The sequence below is a fragment of the Phyllostomus discolor genome, chromosome 1, assembly GCF_004126475.2.
Source record: "Phyllostomus discolor isolate MPI-MPIP mPhyDis1 chromosome 1, mPhyDis1.pri.v3, whole genome shotgun sequence".
Taxonomy (NCBI): Eukaryota; Metazoa; Chordata; class Mammalia; order Chiroptera; family Phyllostomidae; genus Phyllostomus; species Phyllostomus discolor.
Window position 1 is genome coordinate 167,255,688 of NC_040903.2, and position 20,073 is coordinate 167,275,760.

Sequence of the window (20,073 nt, forward strand, 5' to 3'; positions counted from 1 at the left end):
AATACATTCTTGGACAGAGTGGAAACCTAGACCAATCAGCTTTGTACCATTCTCGACAAGTATCAATTTGCTTTTCCACTTTTTACTATTAAGGCAAAATATTATTTAACATATAAACTTCTGATTATGAAGTGTTTCATTAGCTTACAGTTACTAAACAATCAGTATTTCAAAAAATGCTCAATTCCTGAATGTTATGAAATTTCACTGCTTAAAATGTCTATATATTCTGATATTCTAGAAATATGTAACTAGTTTTCTGAAACAATAACAAAAAAGAAATGTTTTACTTTCATATGTTTAACACTAAATGGGCCAATCTTCAAGTAAAAAAAAAAACTATTGCTGAAATAACTTCCCAACATAATATTTAGGTATGAGAAGGGACTAAGTCAGTGAACCATATTTTTTTTGTTGAACATAAAAATATGTTCAATGAACATAATTTTTGTTTTATTTTACTAGTAAAATAGTATGGTACTACTACCTAAAATAGAATATGGACATTGTGACCTAGTTCTATTGTGATATTGTTTCAGCGTTATAACACAAAGTACAATACTCTTCTGTTTAACCATTACCTACTGATGGCTATTAAAGTGTGATAAGTGTATTTCAGGATTATTCTATATCTTTCTTTTTGAACCCAAGAGGAACTCACAGAAAAATAAAATAAATACTGGGTCCAGAAGTAATCTATTGATCCCTAAGAATGCAAATAGTTATCAAGGATAAACATAAAAAGACATACATACATATGTTTGTGTACACACACACCCCCCTCACCAAAGGCAAGTACACAATGTTTACAACTTACTTTGAAAAGCACACACAAAAGAATAGTTTGAAGGAATGATGAATAGATATGTGATAAAGAGAAGTACAGTAAAATGCTACTGGCAGAATTAAGGTGGTAAGTATACAGCTGGCCATTATAAAGTTTTTAAAACATTGCTGAATCTTTAAAAATATTTTATAATAAAAATTGTAGGAAATACCTTACCTAATATACATATAAAGCTATATAACCAATGAAAAATATCAATCAGTATGTCTTGTTACTAACTCATTTATAATAGCTACTATTGTAGTTTGGCATGTAACTCAAAGATTACGAAGTAAGCATTTCTAAAACTTAAAGCATACATGTATAAAATCTTTAAAATTTGACTGAAAATTAAATCACTAATTTTTAAAGCAGTTAAATTTTACAATAAAGCAGACATTCTTCCTAGAACTGGAATTTTTCTATAGAAGGTCACTTTTTCTGCAAAGTAAATGTTCTAAAAACTATACATATCAATTGAAAATTTTGAGTGTTAAATAAGATAGTATGGAGGTGGTCAAACTGGACAAAGCATAGAGTGGTTCTTATAAAAATAAATACAATTCAAAAGCACCTAAAAATAAAAATTATCTCATAAAAATTGCTAGGTCACAGATTACATAGGGAAAAGAAGTTAATTTTGCTTACAACTAGATCCAGGAGTCAACTCTAAAATACAAGGACAAAAGCTTTTCAACAAAAGAAGAACCTGGCTTTCTTATTAGTACAAAGTGTTAAAATCTAGAATGGCATAGAAAAATGCAAGATAAAGACACAGCATCTGTATTTGCAGCATTTCAATTTTCAAATAAAAATAAGTATTTACATACCTAATATTATTTTTAAGAATTTTCAAGCAACTGAAGCATTTAAAGGTTGTGTGAGTCTTCTGTTCTTCCTGGATATCTCCTTCATGTTTTCCATAATAAAAGTCATTAACCAACATGATCAACTTTCCTTTCTCTGAATCAACAGTCTTGTTTTTATTTGCTGTACTTGAAAATTCTGTTGTAGCCAGTCCCAAAAAGTTATTTATCATGTCTGGACAACAATACTGAAAGAGGAAAAATAAAAACCTTATTTATCCTTAAAAATGATTCTGTGTTTACACGTAAGGCCAGACCATGTAAAACTATGCTTGGTAATATATCTGGAAAAATATTCACTAAAAGTTTGTGGTGCTTATACATAGTCCAAAAAACTCAAACAATAAACATCTATTATCTTAATAAACAAAAAAAGAAAAATCTTCAAATCAGGATTTGGCTAGTGATCTGAAAGTTTTTTCCTTGCAATTTACCTTGTCAGATGTATTTAATAATAGTTTAAATACTTAAATTAACTAAACTAAACTAAAAATCATTCACTTCATATTCATGTCAATAGAGTATAGAAAGAAAATGTAATTTTATGTGCTATAATGTATGTGTTAATTATTAAGTGACACAGTAAATTTTATAAGTCTGGTTGAAACTGGACATTGGGCACAGCTAACCTGCCATTCATTCCCCAGGCTCAAGGTGGTATAAAATGTATAGGGAAAAAAGAAAAAAGCTTCAATTATGTCTTGAAAACTTCCACAGTTACATCTTGATATCTAGAATGGTTAAATATCTGAAGAGAAAATTTAGTTGCTCTTAAGTAAAATCAAGATATTACATAAACAGGTTTTAACGCAGAACACTTTCATAGATGAGCTTTTTATCCCCAACAAGATATAACTAATTCATTTATGTACATAGTTTTTAGTTGTAAAATTTCTCTACAGCACTTTTTCTCAGAGAGCAATCCAAAGAAGACCTGTATTACAAAAACCAAAAGAGTTGTCAAAATACTAATGAATTCCTAGGCCCACTCCTACCAATAAACCACAACGTTGAGATGTAGACCCCAGTAATATATATATATTTTAACAGCCACCCAGGTAATTCTTTTGCAACATAAACCAACTGATTCAAACTCTTCCCAAATGTGTTATTTAGTAAATTAGCAGCAACATCAGAATGTATGAAAACCTAAAAGCAACTGTACTCCATTTCTAAGATAACAATATCTACTACTTCTCCTGCCACACTGAAATGTTAGGTCATTGGTGAAACTTTCTATTTTATGTGGGAATGAATCTAGGCCTTTGATCCAAAACAGACTGGTAACATTTCCTTATTGCACTTATTTTGTTCACTTGTCAATTTTGAAACCTATGAAGAAAAAAACACCCCAAAACCCCCACAAAATCTAAAATAGATCAAAAAGAGGGGAAAGTACTGAATAGAATGAACCCACAAAAACAGACAAAATTTCTGTTTAAGGTTGCACCCATAAACTAAATCAGAATAAATATATTAGTTCTCTAATACAATCTGATCCTCTATAGTCTACTCAGAATAAATACAGTTCAAATGAAGCCACAACAAAAAGAAGAAAATGAGAAAGGTTGTTCTATGTTTCCAGATTCTTCTTCAGACACATAATATTTTAGAGCTCAAACTTAAGAAAGTCAGACTATTTCTAAGGACTTTTGCCAGGCCAAGCTTCTTCTTAAAAACGCTGTTTTTTTCTTTTTGGTATTTTTTAAAATTTTGAGTTATTTTATTAGGTACATAGCTATGAACTGACCCTTTCATTATTACATCACGTCCTTAGTGATCCCTCTTGTCTTTCCCCCATTTTTTAAATTGTTTTTCAAGTGCAGCTGACACTGTTTTTGACTTTAAGGATAAATGGAAGAAAAAGATGGTTCAGAGTAAGTTTACTAGAACAATTAGAAAGAGGACTCAAAATATATGTCTTACTACAAATGATGTTATCAGTAGCATCAGTTTGATAGACAAACCCCCCACCTTATCTACAGTTCTACTAGAGTTTACAGTTTACTCAGCCAACAATGGAAAAAAACTATAATGCACAAAAATTATGAAATACAGGATAGTCTCCCTAATTAGAAATGTGGATAATCTTACATACTCAAACAAAGAATCTGGCTTTCGGACTGTAGAAATTACTGTGTTTCGTATCTGAAACGTGATTCTTTTCTGAAATCTACAAAATAATGGATAGTAGAGTGTGCTGCATGGTTTATATTCTTTAAAAATGTTTAATTTGGTACGTCTATGAAAGTTAAAGTTACCCTAAAAGCTCACTAATTATGATATGTAAAATAGATGATCAATTGCTTGCTGTTCCTCTATTTTTTTAACAGAAAAGTAAGCTAGAATCAGCTTTTTAAAATAATACCATTAACAGTATCTTTTAAATAAGGTTTCATATACCTTTAAAATAGCTAAACGATAAACCACTGACAACTAAGAATGAACAAGGTGAACTAAAGTAGGTTGAAGGATGTAATAACTGAGAGGACAGAAAAATATCCTAAAGAAAATATTCAAAAGGCAAGAAAGCAACTTAAGAAATAAGAACTGAGCTTAGATTTAAGATTTTGTAGGATAGGGTAAATTTTGGATGGCATGGCTAAGCTATAGTCCAAGATCAACTGGTCATCTCTTTTATTCAGCCTTAGCCCTTCACCATTACCCCTATTTTATTATTTCTTTTCCTGGGTTATTAAATACTGCAATACTAAATAGTTTACTTTCATATACTGTAATTTGACAAATAGCAGACATTGTCTAAACACCATTCACATTTCCATTTCTCCCAGCAGAAAGACCATGTTCTGCTGCTTTGTTAGTACCTAAAAATTTAGGTAGGATTTTCAGAGCAAAAAAGGTGGGTACCATGCTTAAATAGTAAAATAAAATTTCCCATATGATCATCGTATATAAGTCATCATTTCCCCTTCTCCTGGGATTCACCCAAAGCCACAACAACCAAATTCTAAAAATATTTTCATTGAAACTAAGTGCCAGATAAAATCCAGACTCCACAACATATGAAAGCACTCTTCAAAGTAGCCAAGTTCAGACAGAAGATACATATATACACATTTGGAAGTAGATCAATCAAAAGGATCCAATGGTAATAGATCTTAGAAAATGTCAGCAAAACATGTACATTCTAAAGGTGAAAGACACATACTGAACTACAAAGCTATAAAAGGAGGGACCCCAAAACTGGAATTATCTTCTGAAGGGCAGGCCCCTTGTACTACAGGCTTCCCCCTGCTAGGTGAGCGTTCTAGGAACCTATCTGTATCAGTGTACAGGTTGCATTGTGAGAGGCTGCGTTTGGCTTCAAGAATTTTTTTTGAAGACTCTTTCAATATGTTTGCCCATTTCATGAGGGATGATTTACACAGACAACATGCAGCAGTAAAATTTTGTTTCTTGTTAGGGAAAAATGTGATGGAAATGGTTGTTATGCTACAGATAGCTTACAAAGAAGCTACTCTGAGTAAAACACGAGTTTATGAATGGTTTTCCCATTTTAAACAAGATGAAATGTGGACTCGTTCCAGGCATCCTTTGACCAGCCAAAATAAGAAAATGTGGTAAGGATTTGTCGAGCCATCTTGGAAGACCACGGCTGGACTACTGATGAACTTACAGAGTTGACTGAGGCATTGTGGAGTCCCATTAGTGAATTTTATCTGAAGACTTGAGCATGAAATGAGTCTCAACAAAATCTGTGCCTCACCTGCTCACGCCTGAACACAGAGACAATTGCTTGACTATGTGTCACGCTTTGAAGGAGCAGGTGGAGGCTGACCCTGTTTTTTTTTCCCCAAAGTCATAACTGGATTACAACCCCAAAACATAACAGCATTGTAGCCAATGGAAAACAGCCATTTCCCTCATGAAAGACAAGGACCTACATCCCAGATTGCTCTATCCAGCAAAGCTCTCATTTAGAATGGAAGGGCAGATAAAGTGCTTCTCAGATAAGGTCAAGTTAAAGGAGTTCATCATCACCAAGCCCTTATTTTATGAAATGCTAAAGGGACTTATCTAAGAAAAGAAGATAAAGAAAAGACATGTATAGTAAAAGGACAGCGAACTCACAAATATCAACAACCACACCTAAAGCAAAACCAAAAGAAACTAAGTAAACAATTAGAACAGGAACAGAACCACAGAAATGGAGGGCACATGGAGGTTTAGCAGCAGGGGGGTGGCAGGAGGAGAGAGGGGGAAAAGGTATAGAGAATAAGTAGCATAGACTGTAGGTTGAAAATAGATAGGGGGAGGGCAAGAATAGTACGGGAAATGTAGAAACTAAAGAACTCATAAGTATGACACATGGACATGAACTAAAGGGGGAAATGTGGGTGGGAGGGGGGTACAGGGTGGAGGGGAGAGAAGGGGGGAAATGGGACAACTGTAATAGCATAATCAATAAAATTAAAAAAATAAAATAAAAAATAAAACAACAAAAAAAAACCAGCCGTTTCCCCATAATGCAAAAAAGCATGACAAGTGAGGTCAAACATAAAAACAATGGTCATTTGTTTCTTTGATGTGAGAAGGACTGTGCACTTGGAATTTGTTCCTTGAGATGAAACGATCAACCAAAGTTTTTATCTGAAAGTTCTGAGAAGGTTGCATCATAATTTGCAGAAGAAACATCCTGAGTTGTGGCAAATAGATGACTTGTTCTTCCTGTGGGCAGGTGACAACATACCTGCCCACACTGTGCTAAGCGTTCAGCAGGATTTGACCCAAAATCACATGATTCCTGTGTCCCACTCTCGCCTTTCACCCAATCTTGCCCCACCCACCTTTTTTGTTTCCCTGGATGAAAAATATCCTCAAAGGGAAACTTCTGCAGATGTGGAAAAGATGAAACAAAAATACAACAAAAACATTAAAAGGTATCAAAATCAACCACTTTAAAAACTGTTTTGAGCAATGGAAAAACATCTCAATAGGTTTATTGCATCACATGGAGAGTACTTTGAAGGTGACTGAAGTTTAAACATGTAAGAATAAATATACAATTTTTTATAAATAAATTGTGGGGTGTTTTGGGGTCTCTCCTCAACTGGAGACTGTCCCCCCCTTTCTTTTTTACCCCTTCCTGACATTTATACTGGCCATACAAGGAGAATACAGGCTATTTTTTTTTAAATCCATACCTAAGTACTTTTTTTCATTGCTTTTCTAGAGAGAGAGGAAGGGACAGAAACATCAATGTGAGAGAGAAACACCAATCGGTCACCTCCCACACACGCCAGGACTGGGGATCAAACCCACAACATTTTTTTATCAGACAGCGCTCCAACCAGCTGAGCCACATGGGCCTAGGATACAGTATCTCTCTATAAAGAAAAAACAAAATACTATAATATCTACTAAAATATTTTAAATGAAGTGTTATCTAAACCATGTATTTCATTTGTACCTTGAAAATTTCTTAAAATCTAATTAAAAGCTTCCTGTACCACTAATAAATTTGAATTATTTTGTAACAATTACACAAACTATATTCTGAACTGAGTTAAAATAATTATCTCATATGAAATGCTCCACCATTTGGAGTTTATGTTTGAGTGCTGAAAATTAAACATAAAACTCTGATTTTTGTTGTGTATTGTGACATGTACATATTAGCATAAACACAAAAATAATGTAACTGAAGAAACTGTTGTTATATAAAACCTTAAACACAGAATAAAATGCCTGTTTTTTTAAAAAGCTTGAAGCATGGCATAATCTAGTAAATAAACTAATCTGATTAATGATTTATTTTCATTTAAAATTAGAACAAGCATACATTATTATGTATATGAACTTAATTTTTTAAATTTAATGATTCAGAAGAAATTTTAAAATCTTATATGAAGATAATCATTATGAATATAAATTTTTACCTGTTATATGGAAATTCCAACATGAGCTTTCTTAACTAAATATCTGAACAATTATTTACTAAAAGCCAATCAATAGTTCTAAGGATTTGCAAACTTTTTTAAAAACAAACTTTGAAAAAGTTTTACCTTCATGTGATTTTTCAAAGGATCCAAAAGATTAAAATGAATATTGCACTTTGGACAAGCTCTTGGAAAAGGTGTGCCATTTTTAGATTGACTTGATGAGGTATTTGTACCTAAAATAAATTCAAAACATGATTCAAAATTCATCACTTTTTAACTGTAAATAACCACTAACCAGTTTGTAAATTTACTATAATTTCTAAACTGTATCTATACATTTCTTTTTTATATGCCACATTTCATATTTACCTTTTGATGACATAGCCTGGGGAGATGTCACTGAAAGAGATTTAGCTGAAGGAAATGCAGCTGAGGAATTTGCTCCAGAAACACTTTCACTGGGTTTAGGCTTTTTTGGATTAACACTGTTCACCTCGGAAGTAGAAGGACGTTTTGATAAAAATGAACTTTCATTCACACCTATGATAATTAAAACAGTAGGAAAAATATTTTTAAACACTTTAGAATATTGCTTACAACTAAGTAAAAATACTTTGGAGGTAAATTAAGTAAAATACTAAGTAAAATAGTTTGGAGGTATTACAATTGAAATATCGTAACAAAAATAACAATAAATTACAATACTAATGTGATCAAGTAAGGGGATATAGAAAAGATTGTATGAACATCTATTATGGACTATATATAAGTCAAATAATTCATAAAATAATCTTTCTATACAAGAAAATACTCAATATGGTTTCAAATAAATATACAAACAGCTATGATGAAAGAAGCCAGACCAAAGTATCCCAAGGAAAAAAAAATTAATGCACAGAGAATACTCTGAACTGAGTTCTTACAAATGAATTATCTTTTGATGATTAAATTATTTAAAGTTTGTTAAAAATATTTTTGTAAAAATTTAGAGACCCTTTAGAAGCTTTTTATTTAACAACTTTAAATGTTCAATGAAAAGTTAGTTTCCCACCTAACAAAGAAGTGGTCTATTCATGACTTTAGATTATATTACCCCCACTTATTCCTATGTACAAAGTAAAGACAACTAATCCTTGTTTTCTTTAAGAGAGAGGATAAAGGAAGAAGAGAGTGAGAAAAACATCAATGTGATAGGGAAACATCTATCAGTTGCCCTTCATATGTGCCCCGAACAGGGACTGAACCCACAACCAAGGCATGTGCCCTGACCAGAGATGGAATCAAAGCAGAGATGTTTCACTTTGTGGGATGATGTCCAGCCAACTGAGCCACACCGCTCAGGGCAAAAACAACTTATCTTGACAAAAGGAGTTAGGTTTTTAAATTATGTTCCCAGGGCCTCATGGTCTCCTCAAAGGGACTACTGGGCACGTCCAACAGAGAAACTGTCCTATATATTTTATTAAACTATTGCATATAATTTTGTTTGTATAAGGATTTCATTCCTAAAAAGAGTTTTTAGTTTAAAAATCATCACCTTAAAGCTAAAAGATTTTATTTAGAGCATTAGCAAGGAAAGTGAGGCTATTTAGGCCAGGCAACAGTCCTTTCTGAAAATAACACAACTGTACTTTGCAATAAGAATTCTAAACCTGCACATGATAGTTTAATGCTCCCAACTGTACATTAAAAGTGAAATCAATAAAGTAAATATATTAGAAATATTCCAGATTTGCTCCCATAAGAATGTCAGCTGATTTCTTAATAGAAACTTCACCAGCCAGAAGGAAGTAGCAAGAAATACCTGAAGTGATGAAAAGCAAGGACCTATAATCAAGATTACTCTACCCAGCAAAGCTATCATTAAAATCAAAGGGCAGATACAGAGCTTCCTAGACAACAACAACAACAACCACAATCCTAAAACACCAGTATCACCAAATCACCAAACTGGTATTATATGAAATGTTAAAGGGTCTTCTTAAAAAGAAGGAAAACAACATCAAAAATAAACAATAAAATGGCAATACATACATATCTATCAACGACTGAATTAAAAATACAAAATAAATGAACAAGCAGAATGGAAACAGACTCATAGATACAGAGCACATTTTGATGGTTGCCAAATGAGAGGAGGTTTAGGGGGATGGGTGAAAAAGGTAAAGGGATTAGGAAGTACAAATTGGGCCCTGGCTGATGTGGCTCAGTGGATTGAGTGCCAGTCTGGGAACCAAAGGATCACTGGATGGATTCCCAGTGGGAGCACATGCCTGAATGCAGGCCAGGCCCCCAGTAGGAGGCACTCAAGAGGCAACCACACACTGATGTTTCTCTCTTTCTCCTCCCTTCCCTTCTCTCTAAAAACAAGTAAGTAAAATCTTAAAAAGAAAAAGTACAAATTGGTTATTACAGAATAGTCATGGAACGTAAAGTACAACACAAGGAATGTAGCTAATATTCTACTAAGTGTGTACAGTGCAAGATGTATCGGGATGATCACTTAATAGGTTAAGTAATGTCTAGTCAATGGGGTGTATACCTGAAACTAATATAATAAGCTATGTCAACTGTAATTTAAAAAAATGATTTAAAAATGAGAAAAAATATTATAGACTTTTAAGTCAAAAAAAGTAAGTTCAAATCCAGGCTCTGCCACTGACTATGTATTCTTGGCTTATTTAATTAACTTTTCTAAGCTTCAGTTTCCTCTGTTGTTATTATACCTTGTTTTACAAAGTAAAACAGATCAAAAAAGATAGTGCATTTAAAGCATCTAATACAATATCTGTCACATAAAAAGCAAGAATAATAAATGACAGCTATTATCATTACTAAAAAAGTATTTTATGTCTTGTCTTATTTTAGAGGAGGAAAAATTAACCTAATAGATTCACCTGTCAGCTTTTTAATAAAGGGAAACGTCAGAAAATTAAGCGACTACTACACTAGTAGGCTCCTGTTTCATTCTTTGAGATGACATAAAAATGATTTTTTTCCCATCCTCAAAGCACATGATTACTAATATGGCTATTCTATGGTTACTTGGGAAAGATTTTGTGTAATTACAGTAGCATTCTTTTTTATTTATTTATCTACCAATTTATTTATTCTTCCTCACCAGCAGACACTTTTTCATTGCTTTAGAGAAAAAAGGAAAGGAGAGGAGGTAGAGGGAGAAACATCGATGAGAGAGAGAAACATCAAACTGGCTGCGTTCTCCTATGTGCCCCAACCAGAAATCAAACCCATAATCTGGGTATATGCCCTGACCAGGAATCGAAACCACAACCTTTCAGTCCACAGGATGATGCTCAAACTGAGCCACACCTGCCAGGGCCAGAGTAGCATTCTTGTAAGATGATCTGGTTACTTGAAAAGCCAATGAGAGCTGGTACTTTGTATTAAGCATCTGATTATACAACAGGCTAGACAACAGAAATAAACTATTTTACTATAAGAATTTTTTAACATAAGAAATAAAATCCCTCTGCATTTAAGAGTTTTAATTCTGACCTTTTTACTTATTTATCTCCACAGTCTTTGGCTTATGTTGTTTCCTATATTCAACAGCTCTTTTCTCTGCTAGTAAAAATCCTTTCTCATTCCAGTTTAAGATCAAATGTTATCTCCAGCATCTGCGATCACTTGACAGTCATCGGTTAATCACGTTACTGAACATATAGCATATATTATCATTCATAACAACTATTTGTTTTAAAATCCTTTAAAGCTCATAGAGCATTTTCACATTTTATCTTGTTTGCCCTCCAAAAGGCCCCAACTAAAATATAGCAAGAATTAAAAATTTATCTCCAAATGCCTGATTCCAGGTCTAGAGAATGGATGCATTAAGAAAGAAAAATAAAAACTCCATTTCAGCATCATGAGAAAACTGAACTGTAAAGATTTTTAATAAAGACTACAAAAATCTTAAGAATAACATTTCAAATTTACATCTTCTAAACCATCCTACTTACCACTCCAGGTGAATGAAGTCTCTCTCTCTGCAGTAGAAAACAGAGAGTAGGAGCCACTGTCCTTACTCCAAGAAGTTTCAAGAATTCAGACCTTTCCTATGAATAAAGTCCATGTGTTTTGTAAAACCAGACTTAAAACAACTATTTTTTCTCCTTCTTTCTTTTGGTTCCTACCTATTTTAAAAACTAGATTCTTACAAGTGTCACAAGGAAGTGACACCCAAAGAAGTGAATATCAACTAAATATTATCTAAAGAGAAAACCATTTTAGGAACTAATATTACTATTAAAAAATTGGGGTAGGCTTGATAAATTCTCTATACTGATTTATTGAAAAATAATCAAAAAGTCCTAAAAATCTTGTGTATCTCTATTTAGTTAAATATTTGAAATATATAAACATTGCTAGTGTATAAAGCATATCTGCCTTGATTACAGGGAATTTTCAACTAGATTAAATTTGTTCATAACATATTTAGTTTAGATTAATGGAGAACTTTTTATAGTATATAATCAAAGAACTTTAAGCTCTTCTTCAATAGGGAAATTTCATTACTCCTTTAAAAGTCACTTACTTATTATTTGACTACATACAAATTTATTACAGCCACTTATAATAGCACTGTATAACCATATTTAACTACCACATTTAAGTCATTAAATGAATAGACACTAATCTAATTAAGAAATCAACTATAATCATACTTTTTCACACTAGTCATCATAGAAGCTAACGAATAGTTTGTTTAATCAAGTATTTAGGTTATCAAAGGACTTCTCTAACACACTAAAATTATTTTCAGATTTTTCTGTCCATGTTTAGTGTGAATGATAACAATTTCAAAGTCAATTAGCCTACTTAATTAAAAGAAAGAAATATTCTATTATTAAATGAGATTTAAAATTAACCAAGAAAGGCATTCAAGATTAGCAGCATTCCTCTTTACTATATAAAAAACTAAAGATGAAAACAAGGACTTCAAAACAGAAAGTCGATTCCATATATATATTCATCAAGTTTCATTTCCTAATTTTTTTGAAAAAGTACTGAAACCAACCTGCTAAAGAAAGTGTTGGTCCACCTTGGAAATGTGATAATCCTGTATCCTGGGTCAAGTCAAACAGTAACTCTGTAGAATTACTAGATGCAACTCGTGATGAGTTTGTTATGTAACCCTGTTAAAATATTCCAAAGGAAGAATATTACATTTATTCAAGTAATAATTATTTTGTTTCATAAACTTTTATAAAAATATATTTAACTGTATGCATTATAAGAAATCATTGATAACTCAATTACTAATAACTTACAAAATATAAATGTAATTACTACTCTCTGCCAAAGTTATCATCTATTAAACCTAAAAGCAAACTCAGAGGTGGCTTATTCCTGACTAGCTAATTAAAATGGGGGACAAGTTCTAGTATGTTTTTCAAGGTAAAAAAAACCATATAAGCCCATTTTAAATCAACAAGGTTAATTATACATCAGAGAGTTACTAAAAACAGTATTCCCTTCAAAGAACAAATAATATATTTTAGCAAAACTCTGGATGAATGCAAGGAAAAACAGAGAAAAACATACTAATATAAACACAAATTTAAAAGCTTCTCCAACTCTATCAACCACAGAGCCAAATATCAGGGCAAACAAACTGCGAATCAATCTGCAGTATTGTGGATCAGGGTTAGGGATGAATATATCACACAGTATGAGTTTCAGAATCATCTTTATTAGAAAATCTGTTAGGCCAAGGGTCAGGAAGAAAAAGAATGGGTTCCCCACTCTTCCCACCATTGCTCAAAAAGCCATGATGGGTCAGGGAATTTCCCATCTTATAGAGCAAATACAAAAACTGTCTGATTGGCAAGGTGAACAAACAAGAAAACTAGCCAGATAGGGTTTAAAATGGAAGCTGTATATAGGACTGATCTAGACCAGCAGGAGACATTAGGGCTCAAAGGAAGTTTCACACCTTCCAGCTAGCAGAATGATCTCAAGAAGAGTAAAAAGTATGAGATGAACCATTATGTGGTCAAATATAAATGTATATTAACACACATATATGTTTAGTATAAATAATTATGAAAAGTGTGGTCAATATAATACAAGGTCTGTCCAGAAAAAGTCCAGCCATTATTAATATAACAAGAACAGTTTGTGTGGCATCGATGTAACCTGGCAGCCAAGGAGAGTGGACTAGAATGTGTATGCATGAACAATGACTTCACTGTAATAGTCAGTGGGGGTAGTAGACACCTCTTAGTGAGGATATGTAAACTGTGTGACCACTGCATTTAAAATGACTGAGCAAGTAGAGCAATGAATCTGCATCAAATTTGTGTTAAAGCTTGAACATTCCTCTGTGAAAACTATTCAGATGATTCACAAGGCTTTCAGGGATGCAAGGAGTGATTGGCAGCTTCATCATGACAACACACCTGCTCATGCATTACATCTGGTACAGAGTATTTTGGCAAAACATCCATCACCCAGGTGACTCAGCCCCTCTACAGCCCAGATTTGGTGCCCTGTGACTTCTGGCTTTTCATAAAACTAAAATTACCTTTCAAAGGGAGGAGATTTTCAGACCATTGATGAGACTCAGGAAAATATAATGGGTCAGCTGATGGCAATTGGGAGAACTGTGTGGGGTCCCAAGGTGCCTAACTTTGAAGGAGACTGAGGCATCACTGTCCTATATACAATGTTTCTTATACCTTGTATCTTCTTCAACAAATGCCTCTATTTTTTTATATTACATGGCTGGATATCTTCTGGACAGACCTCGCATATTCCAATACTGTTATGTATTAAAGATACTGACACACACAAAATACATTCTAATGTTATTTATTAAAGACCATCATCAAGGAGAGTAAGCTCTCAGAGTGACTTCTGGATCATTCCATGTATCATAATCTAAAAACAAAAAAAGACCAGAACTGCCAGAAAAATCGAACTGCAGGAAAGTCCAACAACCAAGGAATTAAACAAAAAACATTCATCCAGACTGGTAGGAGGGGCAGAGTCGGGCAGCTGGGGCAGAGAGGATGCACAGCAAGGTGGTGGTTGGTGGACCTGATGGTCCCACATTCACATGCAGATAAACAGAGAGGAACAACAGGGGAACAAGACAGACCACGCACCCCAGGTTCCAGCACAGGGAAATAAAGCCTCAAAACCTCTGGTGGTAAAAACCTGTGGGAGTTGTAGCAGCAGGAGAAACTCCTAGTCTCACAGAAGAGTCCATTGGAGGGACCCACAGGGTACTAAAATGTACACAAACCCATCTACCTGGGAATCAGCACCAGAAGGGCCCAATTCATTTCTGGGCAGCAGGGGAAGTGACTGGAAGCAGGGTGAGAGCCAAGCAAGTGAAAATGTTCCCTCTCTGATCCCTCCCCCACATGCAGCACCACAATGTAACAAAGTGGCTTGCCCTGCCCTGGTGAATACCTAGGGCTCTGCCCCTTACAACATAACAGCTGCACCAGGACAAAGAAACATGGTCCAAATGAAAGACTAGATAAAAAAATCCAGAAACAGAACTAAGCAATGATGAAGATTGCAACCTATCCGATGCAGAGTTCAAAACACTGGTAATCAGGATACTCACAGAAATGGTTGAGTATGGTCACAAAATAGAGGAAGAAGTGAAAGCTATGCAAAGTGAAATGAAGGAAAATGTACAGGGAACCAATAGTGACAGGAGGGAAACCAGGACTCAAATCAATGATTTGGAACAGAACAAAGAAATAAACATTCAACCAGAAAAGAATGAAGAAACAAGAATTCAAAAAAAAAAAAAAAATTAGCCCTGGCTGGCGTAGCTCTGTTGATTGAGCACAGGCTGGGAACCAAAGTGTCCCAGGTTCGATTCCAGCCAGGGTACACGCCTGGGTTGCAGGCCATAACCCCCAGCAACCGCACATTGATGCCTGTCTGTCTGTCTGTCTGTCTCTCTCTTCCTCCCTCCCTTCCCTCTCTAAAAATAAATAAATAAAATCTTTAAAAAAAAATTGCGGAGAGGCTTAGGAACTTCTGGGACAACTTTAAACCAACATCTGAATCATAGAGGTGCCAGCATGAGAAGAGGAAGAGCAAGATATTGAAAACTTATTTGAACAAATAATGAAAGAAAAATTCCCCAATCCGGCAAAGGAAAGAAACACACAAATCCAGGAAGCTCAGAGTCCCAAAGAAGCTGGACCAAAGGAGGAACACACCAAGACATGTCATGATTAAATTATCCAAGATTAAAGATAAGGGGAGAAGCTTAAAAGTAGCAAGAGAAGAGAGTTACCTTCAAAGGAATTCCCATAAGACTATCAGCTGATTTCTCAAAAGAAACCTTACAGGCAAGAAGGGGCTGGAAAGAAGTATTCGAAGTCATGAAAGGCAAGGACCTACATCCAAGATTACTCAATCCAGCAAAGCTATCATTTAGAGTGGAAGGGCAGATAAAGTGCTTTCCAGATAAAGGTCAAGTTAAAGGAGTTCATCATTACCAAGTCCTTAGTATACGAAATGTTAAAGGGACTTATCTAAGAAAAAGAAGATCAAAAGTATGAACAATAAAATGACAACAAACTCATAACTATTAACAACTGAACCTAAAAAGCAAAGCAAACAACTAGAACAGGAATAGAATCACAGAAATGGAGATCACATGGAGGTTTATCAGTGGGGAGGGAGTAGGGGGGAGAATAGGGGAAAAGGTACGGGGAATAAGAAGCATAAATGGTAGCTACAAAATGGGAGGGGGGTGTTAAGAATACTATGGGAAATGGAGAAGGCGAAGAACTTACATGTATGACCCATGGACATGAACTAAGGGGGAGGTATGTTGAAATGGGGGTGTAGGGCGGAGGGTGAGAAAGGGGAGTAAAAAAGGGACAAATGTAATGGTATAATCAATAAAATACACAAAAAATTACACAAATATCAAATCTTTATGTTGTACATCTGAAATTCATATAATACACAGGTGGCAAACACAAGGCCCATGGGCAGAATCCAGCCCTCTACCTTGTTTAATCTGACCCCACACCTTGTTTCTACCCAGGAGCAGTGCTGAGCTCTCACTTAACTGTTAAGAAGTAGTTACATTATACAGTCCTAAAATTACATTTGGCCCTTTGAAGGCAACCACAAGGCTGATGTGGCCCCCAGTGAAAATGAGTTTGACACCTTGATATAATATGTCAATTACATCGCAATGAAATTAATTAACTAATTAAAAGAGAAACAGATGAACCTTCTTTACCACACACTGTACAAATTGCAGATCTGTGACTAAATAAATGATGGCTGTTGTTATTTTTTTAAAAAGGTATAGAAACAAGCATTAAAGTAACCCAAATCACTCCTAGTATCAGAGGCCTGAAGGGAAAATACTTGTATTTGAGCCTTAACAAGTTGTACAAAATAAATAAATAAATAAATATCATCAATACTGCCAAATGGCATAATTGTAACCAAGCAGTCTTACTTCAAGATAAATATTTTTTTCTAAATACCTGCCTTTCAAAGAATAGAAAATATTCAATTACGTTTTCCAAAATAGTACTTTAACAGAAATATAAAGTTAACAGTGATAACATTTTCTAGGAAACAATTCTGGTTAATTAAGTACCACAATTTCAGAGAACAGGTATGTTATTCAACAATAACTGGTTAAAATAATCCTTAACAGGGAATTTCAATGTCTTATAAAACAATACAGAAAGATATCAAATACAATATAAGGCAACAGACTGAGATTTAGAATATCTGCACATTTATATAACTATGTAACCTTGAGCAAGTCACTTCTGAGTTTCAGTTACTTACTTTTCAAACTTAAATGTACTTTCACTTTAAATATACTTGTACTACACAGTACATGTGTTTCAAATGTACTTACACTTCACTGTACATGTATGAATTAAATCAAGTAATTGTCACAACAGCACTAATAAAAACCAACTATTATACCCCCATTCTATAAATTTAGAGACTGATTTTGATATGTAAGATTCTCAAAACAGCCCTAACTTCTTATTGATGGAGATCTAATTAGAATTCAGGTCTGGTTACCAAGCCCTACGTCTTCAGGCTATATCACACTGACTTTATAAGTGATAACAGACCCCTGCTACCTGAGACTTTAAAGAGATGATGAAGTATAGAGATATTCCATGAAAAAATACACACACACACACACAACATGATATAAAATGAAAAACTACAATATAATTTATTAACAACAGTGGCTTCCAGCCGTGGCTGGTATGGCTCAGTGGACTGAGTGTCAGCCTGTAAACCAAAAGGTGGCTGGTTTGATTCCTGTTCAGAGCATATGCTTGGGTTGCGGGACAGGTCCCCTGTAGGGGTTGCTCAAGAGACAACCACACATGAATGTTCATCTCCCTCTCTTTCTCCCTCCCTTCCCTTCTCTTGAATTATATAAATAAAAACTTAAAAAAAAGAAAAAGAAGACTGGCTTCCAAAATTCAGAGTAAATTCCCTTAAAATGGATTCTCAATTCATTCCACAATATTTATCTGTCATTCTTAACCTTGACTGCACATTAGAATCATTTGGAGATTATTTTTTTAAATGTATCATTTCAAGACCCACTCAGACCAACTAGCAAAATGTCTCCTTTTAAGTTCCCCAGGATTGGGTAACACCAATTGAGGTGCTTTGATTTAAAACTTTGCCCACAGAAATAAAACAATGTAATTTTGAAAACTCCAGTTTCTAACTTTTATAGCACCAAACATACTACCCCTCACTTTATTTTTTTTCTCTTTGAGTCCAATGCTAGAAAGATGATCTCTATCAAACTGAATAATAAAGCTTCTTTTTCTGGTTTTTCTATCCACCATATGCCAACAGCTTACAATAAGCATTCGAAAACCAGACTTAATCTGATTCCAACTAATAATAGCAAAGAATCTTCATATTTTTGGTAGACTTCCATCTTCTATAGCGTCAGATATAGTCTATGGAATCTTTGAATCCAAGATTGAGAATCAGTGGTCTGGGTAAAATCTCTCATTTTATAAATGAAGAAAATGAGTCTCAGATTTTGACAATAGTTAAGAGCAGGGCAGAATCAGCATTTAAGTCTCTGGCTTCAATCTAAGTCTTTAAAATACTAGTCCAGGGCTCATACCATTATTAATCATTATTTCAGAATGCTGATGCCACAGAAAAGGATTCAGAAGGGGAGGGGAGGTGGTAGAGGGTAGGTGTTTGCCCAAAGATATTCTTATTTTTTATGATATATAACATCTTCAAAATATAAGTAGAAGTTGAGTTTATTTAGCTATGCATTTAAAAGGTTGTAGCCTTTTTTTCATTTTTATGTAAACTGAAATTAATTTAATAACTCTTCTATAAAAGATACCACCTCGAAATACCAACTTTTAGTGCTAACACATAGGTAGATTACCTTATAGTAATGATATGAAATACACAAAAAATAAATTATTCATACTAAAAATATTTGGATTCAATTCTTGCATTAAACCAATTTACAAGAAAATGTATAGGTGGCTTTGGTAGTTGTTTCCCTTAATGTCAAAAGAACATAAAAAAAATTTACTATTTCTCTAAGGCCAATGTCAAATAGCTTATAAACATGAAAAAAAAAACCCCACAAAAAACCACTAAGCCCCAACAAGTTAATTTGACTTACAGCAAAAAATCTATGTTTGGGTAACTTTTTGTTTTAGTATTCTAACTTCTTGATTTCAGGGCCCTTTTACACATTTAAAAACTACTTAAGACCCAAAAGAGTTTTTATTTAGGTGGGATATATCTATTGATATTTATCAATTTATCATATTAAATAGTACAACAGAATTTTTTAAAATATTAATTTTAATAATAAACCCATTATAGATTAGCATAAGTAATTTTGATAAGAAAATGGCTATTTTGAAAATACAAAAAAATTAGAGAAAATAGTGACATTGTTTTACACATCTGCAAATCTCTTTAATGACTAGCTTAAAAAATTGCTATAGTCTCCTATCTGCTTCTTCCTTTAATCTGTTAGGAAATGTTTTGGTTGAAAATATAAAGACAAATATGGCTTCATAAATATACATATAGTTCAAAAAGGGAGTATTTTTATGTAATTCAGGATAACTGCGTATACAATACTACGACAAAACTCAACAGTTGGTATTACAGGTTTTTTGGAATGTGGAATCTTATTCCCTATCACTAAACTTTTTTGTACTTTGTTTCATTAAAATCTATTAATGTATCTTACACTCTGAATGAATCTTTCTTTTCAAAAAATTTTTAATTGTTACCTGGGAATATGTTTATTAATTTTAGAGAAAGGGAGAGAAAAAATCATCAATGTGAGAAACATTGATCAGCTGCCTTCCATACATGCCCAGAGCTGTGACTAAACCCACAACCTAGGTATGTGCCCTGACCAGGAATTGAACCTGCAACCTTCTGATGTAGGGGATGATGCTCCAAACAACTG

General features: G+C 33.8%; 1 protein-coding gene across 10 annotated transcripts in view; it reads right to left on the reverse strand.

The window, feature by feature from the left end:
• ZNF280D (zinc finger protein 280D) overlaps window positions 1-20,073 on the reverse strand; it is a 94,489-nt gene that overhangs the window by 55,140 nt on the left and 19,276 nt on the right. For all 10 annotated transcript variants that reach the window (XR_004904925.1, XM_036033947.1, XM_036033936.1 and 7 more), the window contains exons 5-8: window positions 12,634-12,751; window positions 7,965-8,135; window positions 7,719-7,828; window positions 1,657-1,880 (exon numbers count right to left, since the gene is read on the reverse strand). Coding sequence is in view for 9 of the 10 variants with exons in the window: in XM_036033947.1 (XP_035889840.1) it covers window positions 1,657-1,880; window positions 7,719-7,828; window positions 7,965-8,135; window positions 12,634-12,751 (623 nt within the window). In the remaining variant the exon portion in view is untranslated. The remainder of the gene's footprint in view (window positions 1-1,656; window positions 1,881-7,718; window positions 7,829-7,964; window positions 8,136-12,633; window positions 12,752-20,073) is intronic.